The following is a 20,475-nucleotide window of genomic DNA, read 5'->3' as shown; positions in this document are numbered from 1 at the left end:
TGGGGGGCAAAGCTAATACAGGACTGGGGCAGAGATGGGCGGGTCAAAATCCGGCAACCCTAACTAAACCTCTATCATCTTGACTCCACACCCACCCACATGTTGTTTTATTCTTAATTCCTGCCTCTAAACTGAAGCTTCTTTTCAGAGTCCATAAACCCACCTTATGTTTTTTCACATTTAGCTTGCTAGTGGTTTTTGCTCATTCTCAGCCCTGTTTTTCTTCACTATAGTCTACTTTGCACTTGGCTTTCAACACATTACCATAAAACGATACTGGGCCTAACCTAAAGTGTTTTATCTGGACTTTAAAAAGAAAACAAAACTTTAGAAACATCCACACCACATACAACTGCTCCTTTTTAGTTTTATTTTCTAATTTCTGTAGTATCCATTTTCCTTTTTAAAAATAAAATGTCTATTGCTTGTCTTGTCTTCATGGTAGAAATCACTATTGTCTATAGCAGTGCTCTTCAATGCAAAGCCTGAAAGCCATGGCAACCCTCGCAGATCTCTTGGGTAGCCCACGGTCCTAAATTTTTACTTATATTGCATTGAGGCTGCAGGCTTTGTATTGAAGAACAAGTATCATCAAATCTGAACTTTCCCTGTCCCCACTACACAAGTCCAGTATCCCTCCCTCTCCAAAAGTCTTACAATCAATCATATTCCCAGCAGCAATTCTGCCAAGCTCTTTATTCTTAAGTGTCTCACCCAAGCATCAACAAATGTTACTGAAGAGATAGGGTCCCTTTGATTAGCAAGAGAGCGTCCTGCTTTATTGCTACTGGAAAGATGATTGTAAGACCCCTGAGCTGTGAGTCAGGCAGGCATACCATATTTATGAAGTGGGGAGGTAACGGAGGAAAGCAAAAAAGAAAGATCAGCACAGAATTAGCAGGGGGAGCAATGTACACAGGAACAGCCTAAGGTGAGAGGCAGCAGGGTTGCTTACCGCAGATTGAAGATGAAAAGAAAAAGGGAGAACCTGGACATGGTGGTGTGGGGGGAAAGAGTGTTTACTGAGGGATAACATAAGAATAGCCTTACTGGGTCAGACCAATGCTCCATCAAGCCCAGTAGCCCGTTCTCATGGTGGCCAATCCAGGTCACTAGTACCTGGCCAAAACCCAAGATTTAGCAATATTCGATAAGAGGGGCATTGCTGGATATAGGGAACAGACAGGGATACTACTACTGATGTTGGATGCAAGAGAAGTAGAGGGAGGAGATGGAGATAGAAGGTACATAGATTTAAGAATGCAGAACAATGGAAGAAACTGAGTATTTAAAAAAGAAAAATTAGATGCCAAAGATGGATGAGAGCAAAAAGTAAAGGAGAGTAAAGAAAGAGCAAATGGATAAGGAGGCCCTGGAAACAGAGTTAAGAGCACAGACAGCAAGAAGTACAACCAGAGACTGGAAAAAATATGATCAGAAAAATAAACTGCAACAAAAAAGGATAGGAAAATGTTTAATTTTTAAATTAGTGATTGAAATATATCAGTGTTGAGTATTTACATTTGCCATTTCTGTATTTTGCACTGTTCAGGAAGAAAGCCATTTCTTTCTATTTCTGTAGTGTTTTACTGTGTGCAGAGTCTGGCATCTTAGGGTTTTTTTTTGTGTGTGTGTGTAAGCTTGCTATCAAAATTGTGATATCTACACCAGCTCATTCCTTAAAATCTGGAGCCCTGCCCAAACTTACTGTGATTTTTTTTTGTATATATCACCCATGATTTGTACAGTTGGATTGTTTTTTTTGTCCTAGATAATATCTGTATATCTTGTAAATTATCATATAAAATTAATAAAAATACTTGAACTAAAAAAATATTACATAGTGTCTGTACAGATACTTATAGCTGAACCCTCTTCTTCCACACCTCTACAACTTTAACCAAGAGTTTATTTTTGCTCAGGAAATATTAGATGCCTTCTTGAATTATTGATTTATTTTTTTTTAATTATTTGTAGCCCTTTAATAAATTTTAAAATGTAAACTTCATTGTTCCTAGAGACTTATTAGGTAGCCCAAGTGCAAGAGCTGGAGGTTTACTGTATTGCTAAGAGCATGGCTGATCCAGGATGAACCAAAATGTGTGTGAGTGGACAGACACTTCTACTTTTCAAAGTTGGCAAATGCTTTGGATACTGTGAAGATGGGGTAAAGTTGGCAATATTTCCCTCAGAAATGCACAAGCTGCTGGATGGAAATTGTGTCACACTTGCTACTACTTACGATTCAGCTTGATTAAACAATCAAACTGAAACTAATAGTATCCCATCCCATTGCTAAACCCTGTTTTTCTCCACAAAAAAATACCAAGCAGCTATGTTTCACCCAAACACAATTCTCTCAGCACATCTGGAAAAATGGGCCTCAGACAATATTTGTATTGTTTGCAAGAATGTTTCCTGAACCAGTTTGATTTATAATTCTTTATTCCAAAAATGTTTGTTATAAAAATGTAAATATCTTGCTTAACCAGAATGTTCCTGGATTTTCACATATCATCTTGTTTCCTCAACTCTTGCATTACATAATAGAACTATAGCCCCATTTTCCCCCCAAGCTGATTACACAGGTAATATGCCAGGGCAGTCTGCAATAAATCCATAAATATGGAGAAAGGCAAAAACCGCAGAGCTAAAATGCATGCAACAAGTTTATCAGGAAAAGAAACTGAGTAATTAACGTAAATAGTTGAGATTTGCACATCTGGATTTTTGTTCAGTCATCCTTATCCTTTGCTCCATGTTTCAGAATGCGTGTAAATTCTATGTAATTGAAATTGCCTTTCTTGTCAATTGGTGCCTCCCTGAACAGCTCATCAACTTCCTCATCTGTAAATCGGTCTCCCATAGTAGTCAGCAGTTCTCTCAAGTAATCTTCTTGGATGAAACCTATAAATGACAAAAAAAGAAAAATTGAGGGTAGTGAGCTTTGATGGACACCCAAATTTTTTCAAAATCTACATGTTAAAAGGGATACATGTTTTTATGTAGCTTTTTATTTTTTTTTTTTAAACGTAACTGTTAAAAAAAAAAAAAAAAAAAAAAGTTTATTCAAGATTGTTTCCTTGTTTCCAGATTGTATTCCTCCTCCTGTGTAAATTTTTATAACACACACATGTACATCTATGGTAAAGGAGCCATCTATGATCAAAAAATTTGTTACTTGGCCTTCCTTTAAATCTGCAGAAAGCTCTACAAAAATTTTTTTAAAAAATCATTTATTGGGATTTATTAACAACCTTTATAAAGACATTCACCCAAGGCAGTGTACAGCCAGGTTTTGATGCATTTCCTTGAAGAATTTGTTTAGTCTTGCATATTTTCCTGGAACCAGCCACCATGTCAGTTCTGGTGTAAATTTTTGCCAAGCACTAAACCTTTTGAAATCATGTCTTAGGAATGAACCCGGTCACAATTTATATCGCTGGACAGCAGATTCCTTGCTTGTTAATAGTACAACGCAAGAGCCTAGAAAAGTCATTTAAATGCTTGTGATAAGAAATCTGAGATATGGATGCAGTGCCTCTCCTGAAGAGGCAGAGGAGGTGATCTGCATGTTTCACAGAGTACAGGCTAACTGAATTTTTGTTTCAATTATAATGTTGAAATTGGTTCCAAAATATTTTTTTTCCTGCCCAGTTTCTATTCTGGCCATAGTTCCAGCTGAAACAGACCATGTGTTTTCAGTGGAAGTCAAAAATTTGTGCTTTGTCTCATTGGTCTTCCTCCTTCCAAAAAGAAATAGAGTCTCCCCCTCTGCCCACCTATAGGTGCTTCCCTCAGGTCTATCTTACAATCCTTGGTGGTCTAGTGGTGTATTCAGGGCAAAGGTGATCCCCAATTGCTCCTGCCCTTGGCAGCCATTTTGAGGGCAGAGCAGATATCACTTCTTGCCGCAAGAGATGATAGAAGTCATTTTGAGAGTAGAGCCAACAAGGGCAAAAGCAACTGGGGATCGTGCCTCTCCTGAATACATCATTAGAATGCAAGAGCTAACTAAGGTAATTGAGAGAGGGAAACGATACTTTTTGCATTTTTTTTAAAATGTTATACAATTTCAAATAATGCAGTTATGATCTTGTATAGTAGTTTATATGGTAAATAGAATGCTCCAATTGAATATTTTTGATATAAAAGTTTGACATTTAAGTCTGTAACTGTGGCATAAGCTCCATTGTGGATTCTCCGTGGAGATACGACATCAGCTGTCACACTAAATGTGGTGCATATTCAGTCACTGTGGCTAGTTTCTGTTTTCATTAGTTGCAGTCCATGCATGGATGCTATTTTGCTTGGAGACTAAATATGGTCTCATTAAGTTATATATATTATGGCTTAGATATTCGTACTATCTGGGCAATTCTAAAGAATTTTCAATCTCTTGAATATGATGAAGATGCAGCATTCTAATCAAACAAGTGGCCTGCAGAAGCTAGATTCCAGGAGATAAGAACCTGCAGTGATGGGTTAAGAACAAGTACTAGTTAGCTTATAGTATTATAAGGGCAACATTAGAATGAAATGAAGTTTATATATTTTAGAAAATAAGTTTGAGAAATGCATTGGTCTTTATTGTAATCTTTCAGAAAGTTCAGTCCTTGCATTCAGTTAGAATGTGCTTTTTGTTTTCTGAATTGTGCACTACTACTTATATAATTTTCTACAATGATGAAAGGTGTATACAGTGCTGTACATTTAACATTCAGTAGATGGTCCCTGCTCAGAAGAGCTTACAATCTAATTTGGACAGACAGGACAAGGAACATCCCTAATGAGGGAATTGAATCAAACTAAATAAACATTGTGCATGACAGATACCTCTACAGCAGTGTGGCATCCATATGGATAGAAATTCCATGTGTGAAGAGAAGGAATATACAGGTAGGGTTATACTACTGTCCCCAGGGACAGAATGAGATGACAGATGAAGACACGTGCAGTAGAATGGATGATTTCAATTACCCCAATATTGACAGGATAAATGTTACTTAAGGGAGTGCAAGGGAGGTAAAATTCCTAGACGTCATAAATGACTGCTTCTTGGAGCAACTGGTCCAGGAACTTACAAGAAAGCAATGTTACTTACCATAACAGTTGTTATCCAGGGACAGCAGGCAGCTATTCTCACTAGTGGGTGACGTCATCCAACGGAGTCCTGATGCGGCCATCTCACAAATATACTTGCTTGTAGAAACTTTTAGAAGTTTCGAGTTGTCCACACCGTGCATGCACGAGTGCCTGCACGAGTGCGCCCGATGCACCGGGCGTGTCTCCTCAGTTCAGATAGCTAGCAGAGAAGCCAACCCAGGGGAGGTGGGTGGGACGTGAGAATAGCTGCCTGCCGTCCCTGGATAACAACTGTTACAGTAAGTAACATTGCTTTATCCCAGGACAAGCAGGCAGGTATTCTCACTAGTGGGTGACCTCCAAGCTAACCACAATGGGATGGTGGGAGAGTTGGCAACTTAGGAGAATAAATTTTGTAACACTGTTTGGCCAAACTGTCCATCCCGTCTGGAGAAGATATCCAGACAATAGTGTGAGGTGAAGGTATGAACAGAGGACCAAGTGGCAGCCTTACAAATCTCCTCAATCGGAGTCGATCTGAGGAAAGCTACAGAGGCTGCCATTGCTCTGACCTTATGGGCTGTGACTTTACTGTGAAGGGGTAATCCAGCCTGGGCATAGCAGAAAGAGATACAAGCCGCCATCCAGTTGGAGATGGTGCGCTTAGAGATAGGGCGTCCCAACTTGTTCGGATCAAAGGAAATGAAAAGTTAAGGAGCAGTTCTTTGAGGCTTAGTGCGTTCCAGGTAGAAAGCCAAAGCACGCTTACAGTCCAGAGTGTGAAGAGCTGATTCTCCAGGATGAGAATGCGGCTTCGGAAAAAACACAGGAAGAACAATGGATTGATTCAGATGAAATTCCGAGACCACCTTGGGGAGGAATTTGGGATGAGTGTGAAGGACCACCTTGTCATGATGAAACACTGTAAAGGGCGGATCCGCAACCAATGTTTGAAGTTCACTCATTCGACGGGCAGAAGTGAGGCCAACGAGAAGCACCACTTTCCAAGTGAGAAATTTCAGAGGAGCCTTGTTAAGAGGTTCAAATGGAGGCTTCATAAGCTGAGAAAGAACAACATTGAGGTCCCAAACCACTGGAGGCAGTTTGAGGGGAGGATTGACATGGAAAAGTCCTTTCATGAATCTGAAACCACAGGATGTGCAGAAAGAGGTTTCCCCTGAAGAGGCTGGTGGAAAGCAGCAATTGCACTAAGATGGACTCTGATCGATGTAGACTTGAGACCAGAATGAGACAGGTGCAAAAGGTAGTCCAAAACAGTGGACAAGGAGGCATGTTGAGGTTCCTTGTGATGAGAAAAACACCAAGTAGAGAATCTAGTCCATTTCTGGGAATAGCATTGCATAGTAGCTGGCTTCCTTGAAGCTTCCAAAACATCCCACACAGCTGGAGAAAACTGAAGGGAAGTTACGCTGAGAGGAACCAAGCTGTCAGGTGTAGCGACTGCAGGTTGGGATGAAGCAGGGATCCCTGATCCTGCGTAAGCAGAGATGGAAACACTGGCAGAAGGAAGGGCTCCCTGCAGCTGAGTTGCAGAAGGAGGGAATACCAAGGTTGTCTGGGCCACCGAGGAGCAATCAGAATCATGGTGGCCTGGTCGAACTTGAGCTTGACCAGAGTCTTTTGAATAAGAGGAAACGGAGGAAAACGCATACAGAAAGAGATTCCCCCCAGTCCAGAAGAAAAGCATCTGCCTCGAGACGATGAGGAGTGTAGATCCTGGAGCAGAACTGAGGCAGTTTGAAGTTGTGGGGAGCTGCAAAGAGGTCTATCTGAGGCGTCCCCCACAGGGAGAAGATTTGATGAAGGGTCCATTCGTGAGGCTGTAGAAGACGACTCAAGTTGTCCGCCCCCTGAATGTAGACAGCTTTGAGGAAGGTGTTGTGGCGAATTGCTCAATCCCAAACTTTCAGAGCTTCCTGACAGAGGGAGGCCGATCCCGTGCCTCCCTGCTTGTTGACATAATACATGGCGACCTGATTGTCCGTACGAATAAGGACCACCATGTCGTGAAGTAGATGCTGGAAAGCAGTGAGAGCATTGAAAATCTCCCTGAGTTCCAGGAGATTGATATGGCACAGACGATCCACACTCGGCCAATAGCCCTGGGAGCGGAGCCCGTCCAGATGAGCCCCCCAAGCATAGGTCGAGGAGTCAGTCGTGAGGACCTTCTGATGGGTAGGCATGTGAAACAGCAAATCTCTGGAAAGATTGGAAGAGAGCATCCACTAGCGAAGCGACTGCAGCAGAGCAGGAGTGACCTGAATGTGACGAGTCAGAGGGTCGGAGATCTGCGACCATTGAGAAGCCAGGGTCCACTGAGGAATCCGCAGGTGAAGTCTGGCAAAAGGCGTCACGTGAACTGTAGAGGCCATGTGGCCCAGGAGCACCATCATGTGTCTCACCGAGATGGACGGACGAGAAGAGACCGAGTGACAAAGATGAAGAAGAGCCGCCAGGCGCTGAGGAGGAAGGAACGCCCTGATTTGAATAGTATCCAGAACAGCTCCAATGAAGGGGAGAGACTGTGAAGGTTGAAGATGGGATTTGGGAAAATTAATTTCGAATCCCAGACTCTGCAGAAACCAGATTGTCCTCTGAGTGGCCCGGACGGCCCCCTGAGACGTGGAATCCTTGATGAGCCAGTCGTCGAGGTAGGGAAACACCTGCAGACCATGGTTCCTGAGTGCTGCGGCCACCAGAACCAGGCATTTGGTGAAGACTCTGGGAGATGAAGCTAGGCCGAAAGGGAGCACTCTGTACTGAAGATGAAGGTGTCCCACCCGAAATCTGAGGTATTGACGGGAGGCCGGATGGATGGGAATATGAGTGTAGGCCTCCTTGAGATCCAGGGAGCATAACCAGTCGTTCTGCTCGAGGAGGGGATAGAGGGAAGCCAGGGTCAACATGTGAAACTTCTCCCTGACCAGGAACTTGTTGAGCACCCTGTGGTCCAAAATAGGACGCAAGTCGCCCGTCTTCTTCGGGACAAGGAAGTACCGGGAATAAAAACCCTTGTTCTGTTGGTCCACAGGGACCGGTTCGAAGGCCCGAAGCCGGAGCAAAGCCTGAGCTTCCCGAAGAAGAAGGGCGGTCTGGGTTAAGTTGGAAGGATACTCTCTTGGAGGATGTTCCGGAGGAACATGATGGAACTGAAGAGAGTATCCCTCTCTTACGATGGAAAGGACCCAGAGGTCGGTGGTAATAATCGTCCATCGATGGTAAAAATGATGGAGACAACCTCTGAAGGGAAAAAGTGGGGAGGGCAGAACGATGGAAGTTATGCTCCCTACGAGACAGTCAAAAAGGCTGGGGAGCCTTAGGGACAGTAAAAGGCTGAGGTTTTTGCTGGGGCTTCTGCTGATGCTGCCTCTTTACTGGCGGCCGAATGGCGGGAGCCTGCTTTGGCGGGTAGCGCCTTTGATAAATCATAGGAGGACGAGACGAACGAGAGATAGCAGGCTTGGGCTTCTGGCGGAGAATAGATTGAAAAGATTTCTCATGTTTGGACAGCTTCTCCATCGCCGCCTCGATGGACTTGTCAAAAAGGTCCGCTCCCGCATAGGGAACGTTCGCTAGCCTGTCCTGGAGATTCGGTTCCATATCAATGGTGCGAAGCCACGCCAAGCGTCTCATGGCCACCGAACAAGCAGCCGCTCTGGCCGAGAGCTCAAAAGCGTCGTAAGACGATTGCATCATCTGCAGGCAGAGTTGGGACAATGATGCCAGCACCTCCGAGTACTCGAAGCGAGCCTGAGAGTCCAGATAGGGTAAAAACTTTTGAAGAATGGATAGAAAAAACTCAAAGTAGGTTGCAAAATGAAAGCTGTAATTCAGGACTCGAGAAGCTATCATCGAGTTCTGGTAGATGCGCCTACCAAATCTGTCCATGGTTTTGCCCTCCCGGCCAGGAGGAGTGGAAGCATAGACCTGGGAGGGATGAGACCGCTTCAGAGAGGATTCAACCAAGAGAGACTGGTGCGAGAGCTGAGCCCCGTCGAAGCCCTTATGGTGCACCGTGCGGTATCGAGCCTCCAACTTCCCCGGGACCGCCGGGATGGAGTATGGGGTCTCGAAGCATCTCATGAAAGTCTGATCCAGAAGCTTGTGTAGAGGCAGGCGTAGAGACTCGGCAGGAGGTTGAGGAAGATGCATCGTCTCCAGATACTCCTTCGAACTTGGAACCCGAATCCAGGATGATATCCAGATCCACCATCTGCCTCAGGAAGGACGAGAATGACAACTGGTCTGCCAGAGCCGGGCCTCGAGGCGGGCTCGAAGAAGATGAGGCGGCCTGGTCCGCCGATGCCGAGGACCGGCACGGAGAGAACGAACCCCCGCAGTCCTCGAGTTCCGGCATAGGAGGAGGGGGCGAGTATTCCGGAGAAAACTCCTGGAAAGGTTGCTTCCGACGAGGCGAGGTGTGTCTCGATGAATGCCTCGATCGACGACCGGAGCTGTGTCGAGAAGCAGGCCTCGAGCGACGAGGCGAGCGACGCCCAGACGAGGCAGCCACCGAGTAGATGGGACTGGAGGCTGTGTATCGAAGCATCAGAGGCTGAGGCGAGGCCCCCCGAGGCGCTCCCCAAGTTTTGAGGCCCGGCATCGCGGAGGAAGGGTCTGGGCCAGGCAAGCCATGCATCGAGGGTATCGGTTCCAAAGGTGGCATGGGCAAAGACTCTGCTCCTTGCGAGACATGCCCTGAAGCCAGACCAGACACTCGCCGAGACTCTGCTCCCAGCAGCGAGAGTGTGCGCCGAGGAGGCACCGGGGAACTGTTGGATCCATGAAATGAGAAGTCCAGGGGCTGCCAGACTCGATTAGGAGGATGGGATTGCTGCTGCATCCTCAAAGGGGGGGGGGCTGTTGCTGCACCCGCGAAGGGGGGAGAAGTTGCTTGGGCTATTGGACCAGCTGGAGCTTAAGGGAAGGAAGACAGGTGCTGGACCTGGTCTGGGGATTGGGGGAGGAGGGCAGGGAAAGGGGTGCTGGGTAGAGAATGACACGGGGACAAAATTTACCCCATCCTGGTGGTCTGAATCTCAAGAAGTTATCTTTTTGACTCCCCAGCTATGATGCGTTTGTTTGCAAGTCACACAGTTATGCTATTCCAGCATTAGTATCAACTAGGATTCAATCTGAACCAGCTTACATCGGGTCCCCTGAAGCAGGGAACGAAACGGGGCCATGTTGTGACCCCCTCACTCCTTATTTAACAGCTAAGTAGATTTTTTCATTAAGTATGCAGTGACATTTGCATGATATTAACAACAAGAACAAACCAGTTATTTTGAACTTTTGAAACAGTTTGAACTCTTTAGCCTTTCCAGGTCGTGATCAAAAAACATTTTTATAGAATAAAAATGACTGGAAGGTAAACTCTTTACCCAATGGAGGTTTTGTAGCCTTCCTTTCAGAGTTTCACATCTCTGAGTAATTTTATACAATATTTCTTGATCACCCTTCAAAGGCTTGTCTTATTTACATGGTCAGTTATATGTTTTTTGGATTTTGACTCTTTCTGACCTAGTGTTTGTCGAACAATATCCCTGAACGTAATTCAGTAATTGCATCCATCTTTGGCATTAGCTTAATGTTCAATTTTTCTGCTTTCTTTTCAAAATCTACGTTTCCATGTCTTACCTTCCCTTCCTATCTCTCTCTTCTTCCGTCCTATTTCCATGGTCTGGCATCTCTTTCCTTTCTTTCTCTCCCTCCCTCCTTCCTTCCTTTCCCCTGGTCTGGCATCTGTCTCCTTCCCTTCCCCCATGCCCTGGCATCTCTCCCTCCCCCTCCATGGTCTGATATCTCCTTTCCTTCCCTCCCTCCCATGAACTTGGCTTCTCTTGTTCCTCTCCTCTCCCTTGTCTTCCTCCTCCTTCCTTCCCTATCTTTCACCAATTGGGTGCAGCAGCAATAGAAGCAGCATTTCCCTTCCCCCTTTCCTGTGCAGCAGAAACATCTCTCTTCCCCTTTCCCTCCCTCTCCCTTTTCTTGTATAGCAGCAGCAGCAGCATTTCTCTAGGGTCCCCCTTTCCTATGCAGCAGAAGCATTTATCTTTCCCCTTCCCCCTTCCGTTCTCTTCCTTGTGGAGCAGCAGCGTGTCTGGCCAGCTCAGTTGATTGTTCTGTTCAAAGCTGCGGGTGGCGGCTCCTCGCGAGTTTCGCGCCTGCGTCTGAAGCCTCTCTGATGTTGCGACATCAGAGAGGCTTCCGATGCAGGAGTGGATAGCGCGAGAAGCCGCCAACCTGCGGCTTTGACGGAACGATCGACTGAGCCGGCCAGACACGCTGCTGCTCCAAAAGGAAAGGAAGGGGCAAGAGAAATGCTGTTTTGATCGCGTCCAGACTGTGGGCCGCAAAATAGCACCTGGAGAGCCGCATGCGGCCCGTGGGCCGCGTGTTTGAGACCGCTGTGTTAGAGGCTTCTGTGGTTAAGGCAGAGCTTACAGGAATGGGACAGGAACAAAACTCACAGGGCCTGGACAGGGCAATTGAGTTCTTGCAGGGAAAAATTTGTCCCCGTGTCATTCTATTGTGCTGAGCCCATGTGGTGAGGGGACAAGAACTGGGGGGGGGGAGGGGAGAGGTGCCAGACCCACACCCGGGTGCTGAAGGGTGATGGACCCATGGGAAGGGGGCTAGAGGGAAGGGAGAGAAGTGCAGGACCTGCAGGGATGAAGAGTGGGATGGGAAAGAGTAAAGCTGAACCAAGGGGATGAAGGAAGAGTGAGTGAAATATTGAACATAGCCGAGGGAAGGAGGAAATCCGAGTGTGAGAAACACATTGGTGTAAAGGAGTAAGAGGGGAGAAGCTGGACACAGGGAGATATACAAAAAGAGGGGAGATAGTGAGCATAGATGGGAGCATAGAAACAGGGACAAAAAGGGGAATGCTGCATTGGGGTGGTATATGGACACAGAGGAGTAATTCCAAATATGGGAGGGTATATGGACACAGGGAAAAGATGACTAGATATGGGTGAGAATAAGAACGCTAGAAGGGGGGGGGGGGGGGAGGGCGCATAGGAATATAGAGGAGTGATACTGTACCACAGGGAGAGGGGATCCTAGAATGGTGAGATGATGAAGACAGGGAGATGGGCACGGGGAAATACTACAAAGGGATGCATAGGAGACAGAGAAGAGAGATGCTGAACATGGGGAACAATACATACAGAGGGATAGAAGATGATAGTGAGCATGGATAAAGAAGAAATGTCAAATGGTTAGGAGACTAGTGAGTTAAGAGAAGACCAAAGAAAACAGAGACCAGCAACTGAGACCAACATGATTTGAAGAATAAAATGACGAGACAACAGAAGGTAGAAAAAAAAATTTTATTTTCTATTTTGTGATTAGAATATATCAGATATGTATCTGAGCTGGTGTTAGACATAACTGGGGACCGCAAAGCCCAGGACGTGCTTCTTTGACCAGGGGGCAGTTGCCCTAGTTACACTCCCCTAACTATTACTGCAATGTGTGTGACTGAAGTATTCTGTTAGCTTGATTTTTCTCTGTTTTCTTGATAGTGGAGGGGATATTTGTGAATGGGAGGGGAGACAGGAATTCTGTTGATCCTTGCTCTTTCTTATTTGTGTTTATAAAATGACAATTGTACAGAATATTGTTTCTTTTTATATTTTAATAAAATAAGTTCAATATAAAATCATAACTATTCGAGGCTTGTGCAGATGGGATCAGACAGTTTATCTATTATTGCGATGAGGACAGAGCTCATGGGGACGGGGCAGGGACAAATTTTTCCCCCACATCATTCTCTAATCCAGGCCAGCAAATGGGTGAATAAAACAGATACAGATCGAGATGATCCAAAGGGGTACTGTAGGACAAAGTTGGGGAAACATTGGCATAACTCTACTTGGCTTGTAAAGAAATCAATGACGAGAAAGTCTCTCTAAGCCTGTGCTTCCTATTTTTTACAGAAAAAGGAGCCTCGCCTACAAGATAAACCAGAGGCCACCAACAACTGCAGCTGTAATGCATAACATATTTGTACCAATTTCAGCTGCACAAAACATTTTTGGAAAAGGGACAGAAGTTTTTTGATAATATACATTTGGTCACACCTTACTTATGAAACATATTTTAGAGTGATTTACTATATTTTTAAAAAAACCTCATGATTTGCATAGCACACATACAAGATGTATGAAATATTATAGAAATGCAAACACATTAAACTTGGCAGTGCTGAGCTCTAGAATGAACAGGATTGACTAAAGGAGAAGAATGTATTTATTATTTTGTAAGGTGATTTGTCATCTCTTACCTGTCCCATCTTCATCAAAGCAAGCAAAAGCATTTCTGATCACATCCTCTGGATCTGTGCCATTCAACTTCTCACCAAACATTGTAAGGAACATGGTGAAGTTAATAGGACCAGGAGCCTCGTTCATCATGGCTTCTAAGTACTCATCAGTTGGGTTCTTTCCTAAGAAGAATGTCGGCATTATTTTAAAATATTTACACACATGAAAAAAGGTTTCTTCTATTAGCTTAATATGTTAAATCCTTTGTAATTTCCGGAAATAAATATAAAAAATATTACCCAATGAGGCAAGCATATCATGCAGATCTTCCTTGTCTATAAACCCATCTCGGTTCTGATCAATCATGTTGAAGGCTTCTTTGAATTCCTGGATTTGAGATTGATCAAACATAGCAAACACATTGGAAGTCGCACGCTGAGGGCGCTTCTTGGTGGTCTTAGACTTTGTCCTTTTGCTAGACATGTTGGCTGTTCAAGGATCTAGAAAATAGAGAAGAAAATACTAAATATTCTACAGATGCATCCCATTGATTCTGCAGCAAAGACATTTCCAATTTTACAGCTTGGCCATCTATATAAATGAAGTACAGTTGTATGGATCTATAAGTCTTAAATATAATTCAGCAGACCGCAAACAAACCTCAAGTGTTAAGTTTTAAATTTAATTATTTAAATACTCAGGAATACCATTCAAAAGCTAGGGGTTTATTTATTTTTAACGTGGTGTATGCAAGATGCTGCTCTGTTTAGCAGCACCTGTTGGAAGGTTATAACGGAATGAAGCTGTAAGCTGGTTAAGGCCTGACCCCTTTCTAAATAGGAAATCTACAAGCAGAAGAGAGGGCTGCCACCAAGACTGACAATGGTTGACTGGCTCAGGATTCCCCCTTTGTCTGCTCTATATAGCACAGTATAATTATACCCCTTCTGGCAAAGGGTGATCTACTGAGCATTCTGACCATACAGAATAATGCATGCATTAGTGTAAATCAGAGGAAGACTAAAAAGGTATTATGGTTAGAAAAATGCATTGAAGTGGTTTGGGAAAAATTTTTTTTTTAAGAATTTGTACATTTTAATGGATTAGCTGTTTAGTCTAGGGTTGTCCAGAAAACAAAAGTTGGAGAAACTTTACTAACTGAAGTTTTTCCCATGAATTTATACGTGCTTGATTTTTTTATTTTATTTTAAATTTCTTATACCGCCTAATCAGACTTTTAGACGGTATATACATCAGTAAAAAGGATTATGCAAAATACATATAGGGCTCCTTTTACGAAGGTGCGTTAGGGCCTTAACGCGTGGAATAGCGCATGCTAAAATGCCACGCGCACTAGCCGCTACCACCTCCTCTTGAGCAGGCAGTGGTTTTTTGGCTAGCGCATGTTAAAGCGTGCGAATCTGGTGCATGCGCTAAAAACGCTAGCGCACCTTCGTAAAAGGAGCCCATAGTTAACACAAAATTACAAAATTAGTAGGGATTGTTAAGTCAACAAGCAGATGAAAAAACAAGCTGAATGCTGACAAAAGAGAAGTGGGGTAGACCTACAACAGTAGTCTCAAACCCGCGCCCCAGGGGCCACATGTGGCCCGCCAGGTACTATTTTGAGGCCCTCGGTATGTTTATCATAATCACAAAAGTAAAATAAAACAGTTTCTTGACCATGTGTCTCTTTAGCTATAAATTACAATATTATTATTAAGACTTAGCTAAAAGGAAAGATTTATAAACTATAGAGTTTTATCTCATGCAAAATTGTCATTTCTTTAATAAGACATTAACTATTTTTTTTCTGAGGCCCTCCAAGTACCTACAAATCCAAAATGTGGCCCTGCAAAGGGTTTGAGTTTGAGACCACTGAACTACAATGATGAGATGAAAGAAAACAAAAAGGGACAAACAAGAGCTAGGGAAAGACCATAGTAGAAGAGAGACATTTTGTCCTTATAAAGGACAGTTACAGTACGAATGCGTTGGTAAACAGAAATGTTTTTAGTTTTGATTTGAATTGATTTAAGGATGTTTTTTTCCCACAGATAGTTTGGTATGGAGTTCCAGAGAGGGTGTTGAAGAAGTTATCTAACCACCGACGGTACTTGACAAACAGCAGACCTGGCTAGGCAATTACATCAATGGAGCCAGATTGACTTATGGCGCATTTCGGAAAGAAATTAAGACTGTACTGTTTGACAGATTTATCTCCTAATCAGAAACCATTTTAAAACTAATAACTCTGAGAAATATGTTGTATTTTTGCTATTTGAATTCTGTAATTCGCTGACTGTCTAGTTCGTAAGATTGTGGCGGTATAGAAAAATAAAGTTATTATTATTGTACTTTTCGCACTTTTCAGCAAACATGCTTTGATCATCGACAGTGTCAAACAGGATATTGCTTCAAAGCTATTGAACACTAGTGCCTGAACCCTTTCATTGGGCAAGCTGGTTTTCAAGCAAGTAAACTGAAGCACATCACTGGGAGGTGTTGGAACTTAATATAAAATCACCAAGCTAAACTCTATCCCATATATCGGCCTGATAAGATAGAATTCTGCTAAAGAATAGTTTGTAAACACATCCCTTAATAGATGGAAAGCCAAATATCCACGAACCCCGTGTAGAGCATTTTCTATTAACTAATTCAAAGTGGTCAAGAAAATAACTAGGTAAGAGACCATGGGCTCCTTCTACTAAGGTGCGCAAGGGCTTTAACGCATGGAATAGCGTGCGCTACATTGCCAGCATTGAGCTGGCGTTAGTTCTAGAAGTGTAGCGTGCGGTAATTTCCTGCGTGCCCTAAAAACGCTAGCACACCTTAGTAAAAGGAGCCCCATGTAAAAATTTAAAACATATGCCAGCAAATAATATTCTCACCTCAATTGGAAGCCAATGCAATTTTAGGTAATACTTTTGTCACATGGTCAAATTTTTTCAGACTGAATATCAAATGAATTAGAACTGGTTTGTGAACTATTTCAAGTTATTTAAATAACTTAACCACTTTCTGCAGTCTCCTCTACCATCAGATAAGCAGCTTTCTCCAAGAGCTCCCCTTTATTCCTGTTAATCTTTCAGCTGCTTCCATTTGTCTATCACCATCTCAAATAAACACTTAATGATCAGATGATGAAGTTATGAAGTAGCAAAGTTATCAGTTTATTCAAGGCTGCTCCTACTCCTCAAGCAAATTTGACTATTTCAGTATTTAGTGCTCAAACCCAGGGCAAAAAGTTAGCCAAGTGTATCAATTTGCCCAAGGTTACAAGAGCATCAGTGGGAAAAGGATTTGTACCATGGTGTCTTGGAATTCCAATTCATTATTCAGGACACATAAGCCACCTACCTCCCACCATACTCTAGCACCTGTCTTGCCCCTCCTACCAGCTGCTCAACTTGTCTTCTTCTTTTCCCTTCTCCCTTCAACACTCTTGAGTCTATGCTATCATAGCTCCCCTTTCTTTGTCTTCTACCCTCTCAGTTAAATACATCAAACAGCTGGTCACATTTTGTTCCCTCAACCTGTCTTACTCAGGCAATTTTAATGCCTCTAATTTCATGAGACCTTATTCTGACAAAATGACAATATGTTCAAGAACCAAGTACAAATGTTACCAACCATGAGAGAAACTTCAGACAGAGTCCATGATATCTTGCTATCCCTGCACTGAAGCACAGAGTAACGGCTCCTACATGGTCCACAGTTTGAACTATCTACCGTATTTTCACGCAAATAACACGCACCCGTATAAAATGCGCACACGTGTATAGCGCGCAGAAATCACGATGATAAGCACAAAAACTTTGGTATAACGCGCTCACGATTATACCGCGCATGCTGCCCGACTCTCCGTTCACCCCCCTGACTTCCGTGCACTGCCCCGCCTCTCCGTGCGCTGTCCCGACTCTCCGTTCACCCCCCCCTGACTTCCGTGCACTGCCCCGCCTCTCCGTGCGCTGTCCCGACTCTCCGTTCACCCCCCCCTGACTTCCATGCACTGCCCTGACTTTCCGTGCGCTGTCCCGACTCTCCGTTCACCCCCCCTGACTTCCGTGCACTGCCCTGACTTTCCGTGCGCTGTCCCGACTCTCCGTTCACCCCCCTGACTTCCGTGCACCGCCCCGCCTCTCCGTGCGCTGTCCCGACTCTCCGTTCCCCCCCCCCCCCCCGACGTCCGATTCATCCCCCCCCCGGCAGGACCATTCGCACCCCCACCCCGAAGGACCGCCGACTCCCCGACAATATCGGGCCAGGAGGGAGCCCAAACCCTCCTGGCCACGGCGACCCCCTACCCCCACCCCGCACTACATTACGGGCAGGAGGGATCCCAGGCCCTCCTGCCCTCGACGCAAACCCCCCTCCCCCCCAACGACCGCCCCCCCCAAGAACCTCCGACCGCTCCCCCAGCCGACCCGCGACCCCCCCTGGCGACCCCCACGACCCCCCCACCCCCCTTCCCCGTACCTTTGGTAGTTGGGCCAGAAGGGAGCCCAAACCCTCCTGGCCACGGCGACCCCCTAACCCCACCCCGCACTACATTACGGGCAGGAGGGATCCCAGGCCCTCCTGCCCTCGACGCAAACCCCCCTCCCCCCCAACGACCGCCCCCCCCAAGAACCTCCGACCGCTCCCCCAGCCGACCCGCGACCCCCCTGGCGACCCCCACGACCCCCCCACCCCCCTTCCCCGTACCTTTGGAAGTTGGCCGGACAGACGGGAGCCAAACCCGCCTGTCCGGCAGGCAGCCAACGAAGGAATGAGGCCGGATTGGCCCATCCGTCCTAAAGCTCCGCCTACTGGTGGGGCCTAAGGCGCGTGGGCCAATCAGAATAGGCCCTGGAGCCTTAGGTCCCACCTGGGGGCGCGGCCTGAGGCACATGGGCCCAACCCGACCATGTGCCTCAGGCCGCGCCCCCAGGTGGGACCTAAGGCTCCAGGGCCTATTCTGATTGGCCCACGCGCCTTAGGCCCCACCAGTAGGCGGAGCTTTAGGACGGATGGGCCAATCCGGCCTCATTCCTTCGTTGGCTGCCTGCCGGACAGGCGGGTTTGGCTCCCGTCTGTCCGGCCAACTTCCAAAGGTACGGGGAAGGGGGGTGGGGGGGTCGTGGGGGTCGGCCAGGGGGGTCGCGGGTCGGCTGGGGGGGCGGTCGGAGGTTCTTGGGGGGGGACGGTCGTTGGGGGGAGGGGGGTTTGCGTCGAGGGCAGGAGGGCCTGGGATCCCTCCTGCCCGTAATGTAGTGCGGGGTGGGGTTAGGGGGTCGCCGTGGCCAGGAGGGTTTGGGCTCCCTTCTGGCCCGATATTGTCGGGAAGTCGGCGGTCCTTCGGGGTGGGGGTGCGAGTGGTCCTGCCGGGGGGGGGGGATGTATCGGACGTCGGGGAGTCGGCCGGGCAAGAGGGCTTGGGCTCCCTCTTGCTCCGATCGTGGATGCGGGTGCGGGTGGGAGCGCGTGCGAGTGGTCGTTCGGGGTGGGGGTGCGAGTGGTCCTGCTGGGGGGGTGAATCGGGCGTCGGGCGGGGTGGGAACTATGTTTGAAAACTTTCGTATACCGCGCTCACGCATATAACGCGCGAGGGGTATGCGCGGTAGGTAAAAACGCGTATAACGCGCGCGTTATATGCGTGAAAATACGGTAGTCCTTAATGGAAATATCTACCCTTACCTGATAACCCATCAGACTGGACTAGTCTAGCAGGACTTGAGGAAAAAAGTTATGTCCCCCCCATCAGCAGAAACTTGAAGATTCTGATTAAATCAATTAATAGGTGGTGCAGCCAGAATATGCTCAGTATGCTAAAGTAAAAGCTAAGAATTAACTAAGGAACATACCCGTGGAACCCATTAATCTATCAGGGAAACCTCTGGAGACCTCAGAACATAAAAAAAAAGAAAGAAAATAAAACCCTATCTATATATATTGAAAAGAAAAAGGGCATCATGAAGCTAAAGACTGCCAGGACTCTGCTATCTTCCTGGGTGGGTCCTGGACTCAAGCAAGAGTCAAAGGAAATTTTCAGGTAAAGATAAAATTTCTTATTATCCAACAGGGTGTGCCTAAGCTATATACTTCTGGGAAAGGGAAGATCCCCTAAATTATTGTCTTGCCAAAGCTTGCATCCCTTCTGGTCTGGATATCAATCTTATAGCACTTTATGAAGGAATGGAGCGATAATGCAAGTCACCACATTATAGATATCTTTGGGTGTAACTACATATGCCTTAGCTCAGGAAATAGCCAGGGCTCTAGTCAAATGCGATCTAAGGTTCAAAAGAAACGGGGGGTAGGGGGATGGACCAACTTGCCCCAAATGAAGAGATGCACTTTGATAAATGCCTTAATTCAAAGTGAATTCTAACTACTGCAGAAAAAGGTGACAAATATCCAGCTTATAGAGTTTTCGGATGAATTTGACCACTCCTGCTTAAAGACCACAGCCTGATTGACAGGAAACAGAAGGCACAGTTCATATTAATACCAGAATGTCCATAAAGGATAAGTAGGGGTCTTATCATGAAAGAGCATGTGGTTCTGAAACCCTCCTGGTTAACCCTTTCAGGACCAAGGGACATATTTGTCACATAACTTTAAAATCCTATAAATTTTGATTGGGATAGTCTACAGTTCTAAATTTGATATGTACGGATTCCATATGATACTGCCTTTATGTAAACAAACTGGTTCCGACATTCATTCATTAGCGTCGTTGCCAGATTGACGAGAAGATTCACTTGCCACACTGTCCATAAGCCAGAAGTGTGATTTTTTTTAAAAAAAATAATGATATTTCACAATAAAAATCAATTTTTTGGCATCTGCAAGCCCTTTTTACCATAAAAATGTCGTCAAAACCACAAAAATTGGCCTACGATCCTTATGGTCCTGAAAGGGTTAAGGTGATCACTACCAAAAGTGTAATTGTCAAACATGACTGAAGTTATCAGAAACAAAAAAAGTTTTAATGAAAGCTGTTACAGTAAACAATTTGTAATACAATAGTCCAAAAATGTTAAAGTTCAAATATGTGACTTCATAGTAATTTCAGAAACTGAGCATTAAAGTTCAGAATGGATCTGTA

At 45.3% G+C, this 20,475-nt stretch overlaps 1 protein-coding gene across 4 annotated transcripts in view; it reads right to left on the bottom strand.

Annotated features, from left to right (window-relative positions):
* Positions 1-2,427: 2,427 nt before the first annotated feature.
* The window catches only part of LOC117355436 (myosin regulatory light chain 2, smooth muscle minor isoform), a 53,128-nt gene continuing 35,080 nt past the window's right edge, over positions 2,428-20,475 (bottom strand). For all 4 annotated transcript variants that reach the window (XM_033933968.1, XM_033933967.1, XM_033933969.1 and 1 more), the window contains exons 2-4: positions 13,679-13,879; positions 13,400-13,561; positions 2,428-2,907 (exon numbers count right to left, since the gene is read on the bottom strand). In XM_033933968.1, coding sequence (XP_033789859.1) covers positions 2,735-2,907; positions 13,400-13,561; positions 13,679-13,862 — 519 coding nt within the window. In that variant the 5' untranslated portion in view covers positions 13,863-13,879 and the 3' untranslated portion in view covers positions 2,428-2,734. The remainder of the gene's footprint in view (positions 2,908-13,399; positions 13,562-13,678; positions 13,880-20,475) is intronic.

This window comes from Geotrypetes seraphini, chromosome 2 (genome assembly GCF_902459505.1).
Source record: "Geotrypetes seraphini chromosome 2, aGeoSer1.1, whole genome shotgun sequence".
Lineage (NCBI taxonomy): Eukaryota > Metazoa > Chordata > Amphibia > Gymnophiona > Dermophiidae > Geotrypetes > Geotrypetes seraphini.
Note: the sequence above shows the minus strand (reverse complement) of the source record. Positions and strands in the feature narration are given on the sequence as shown.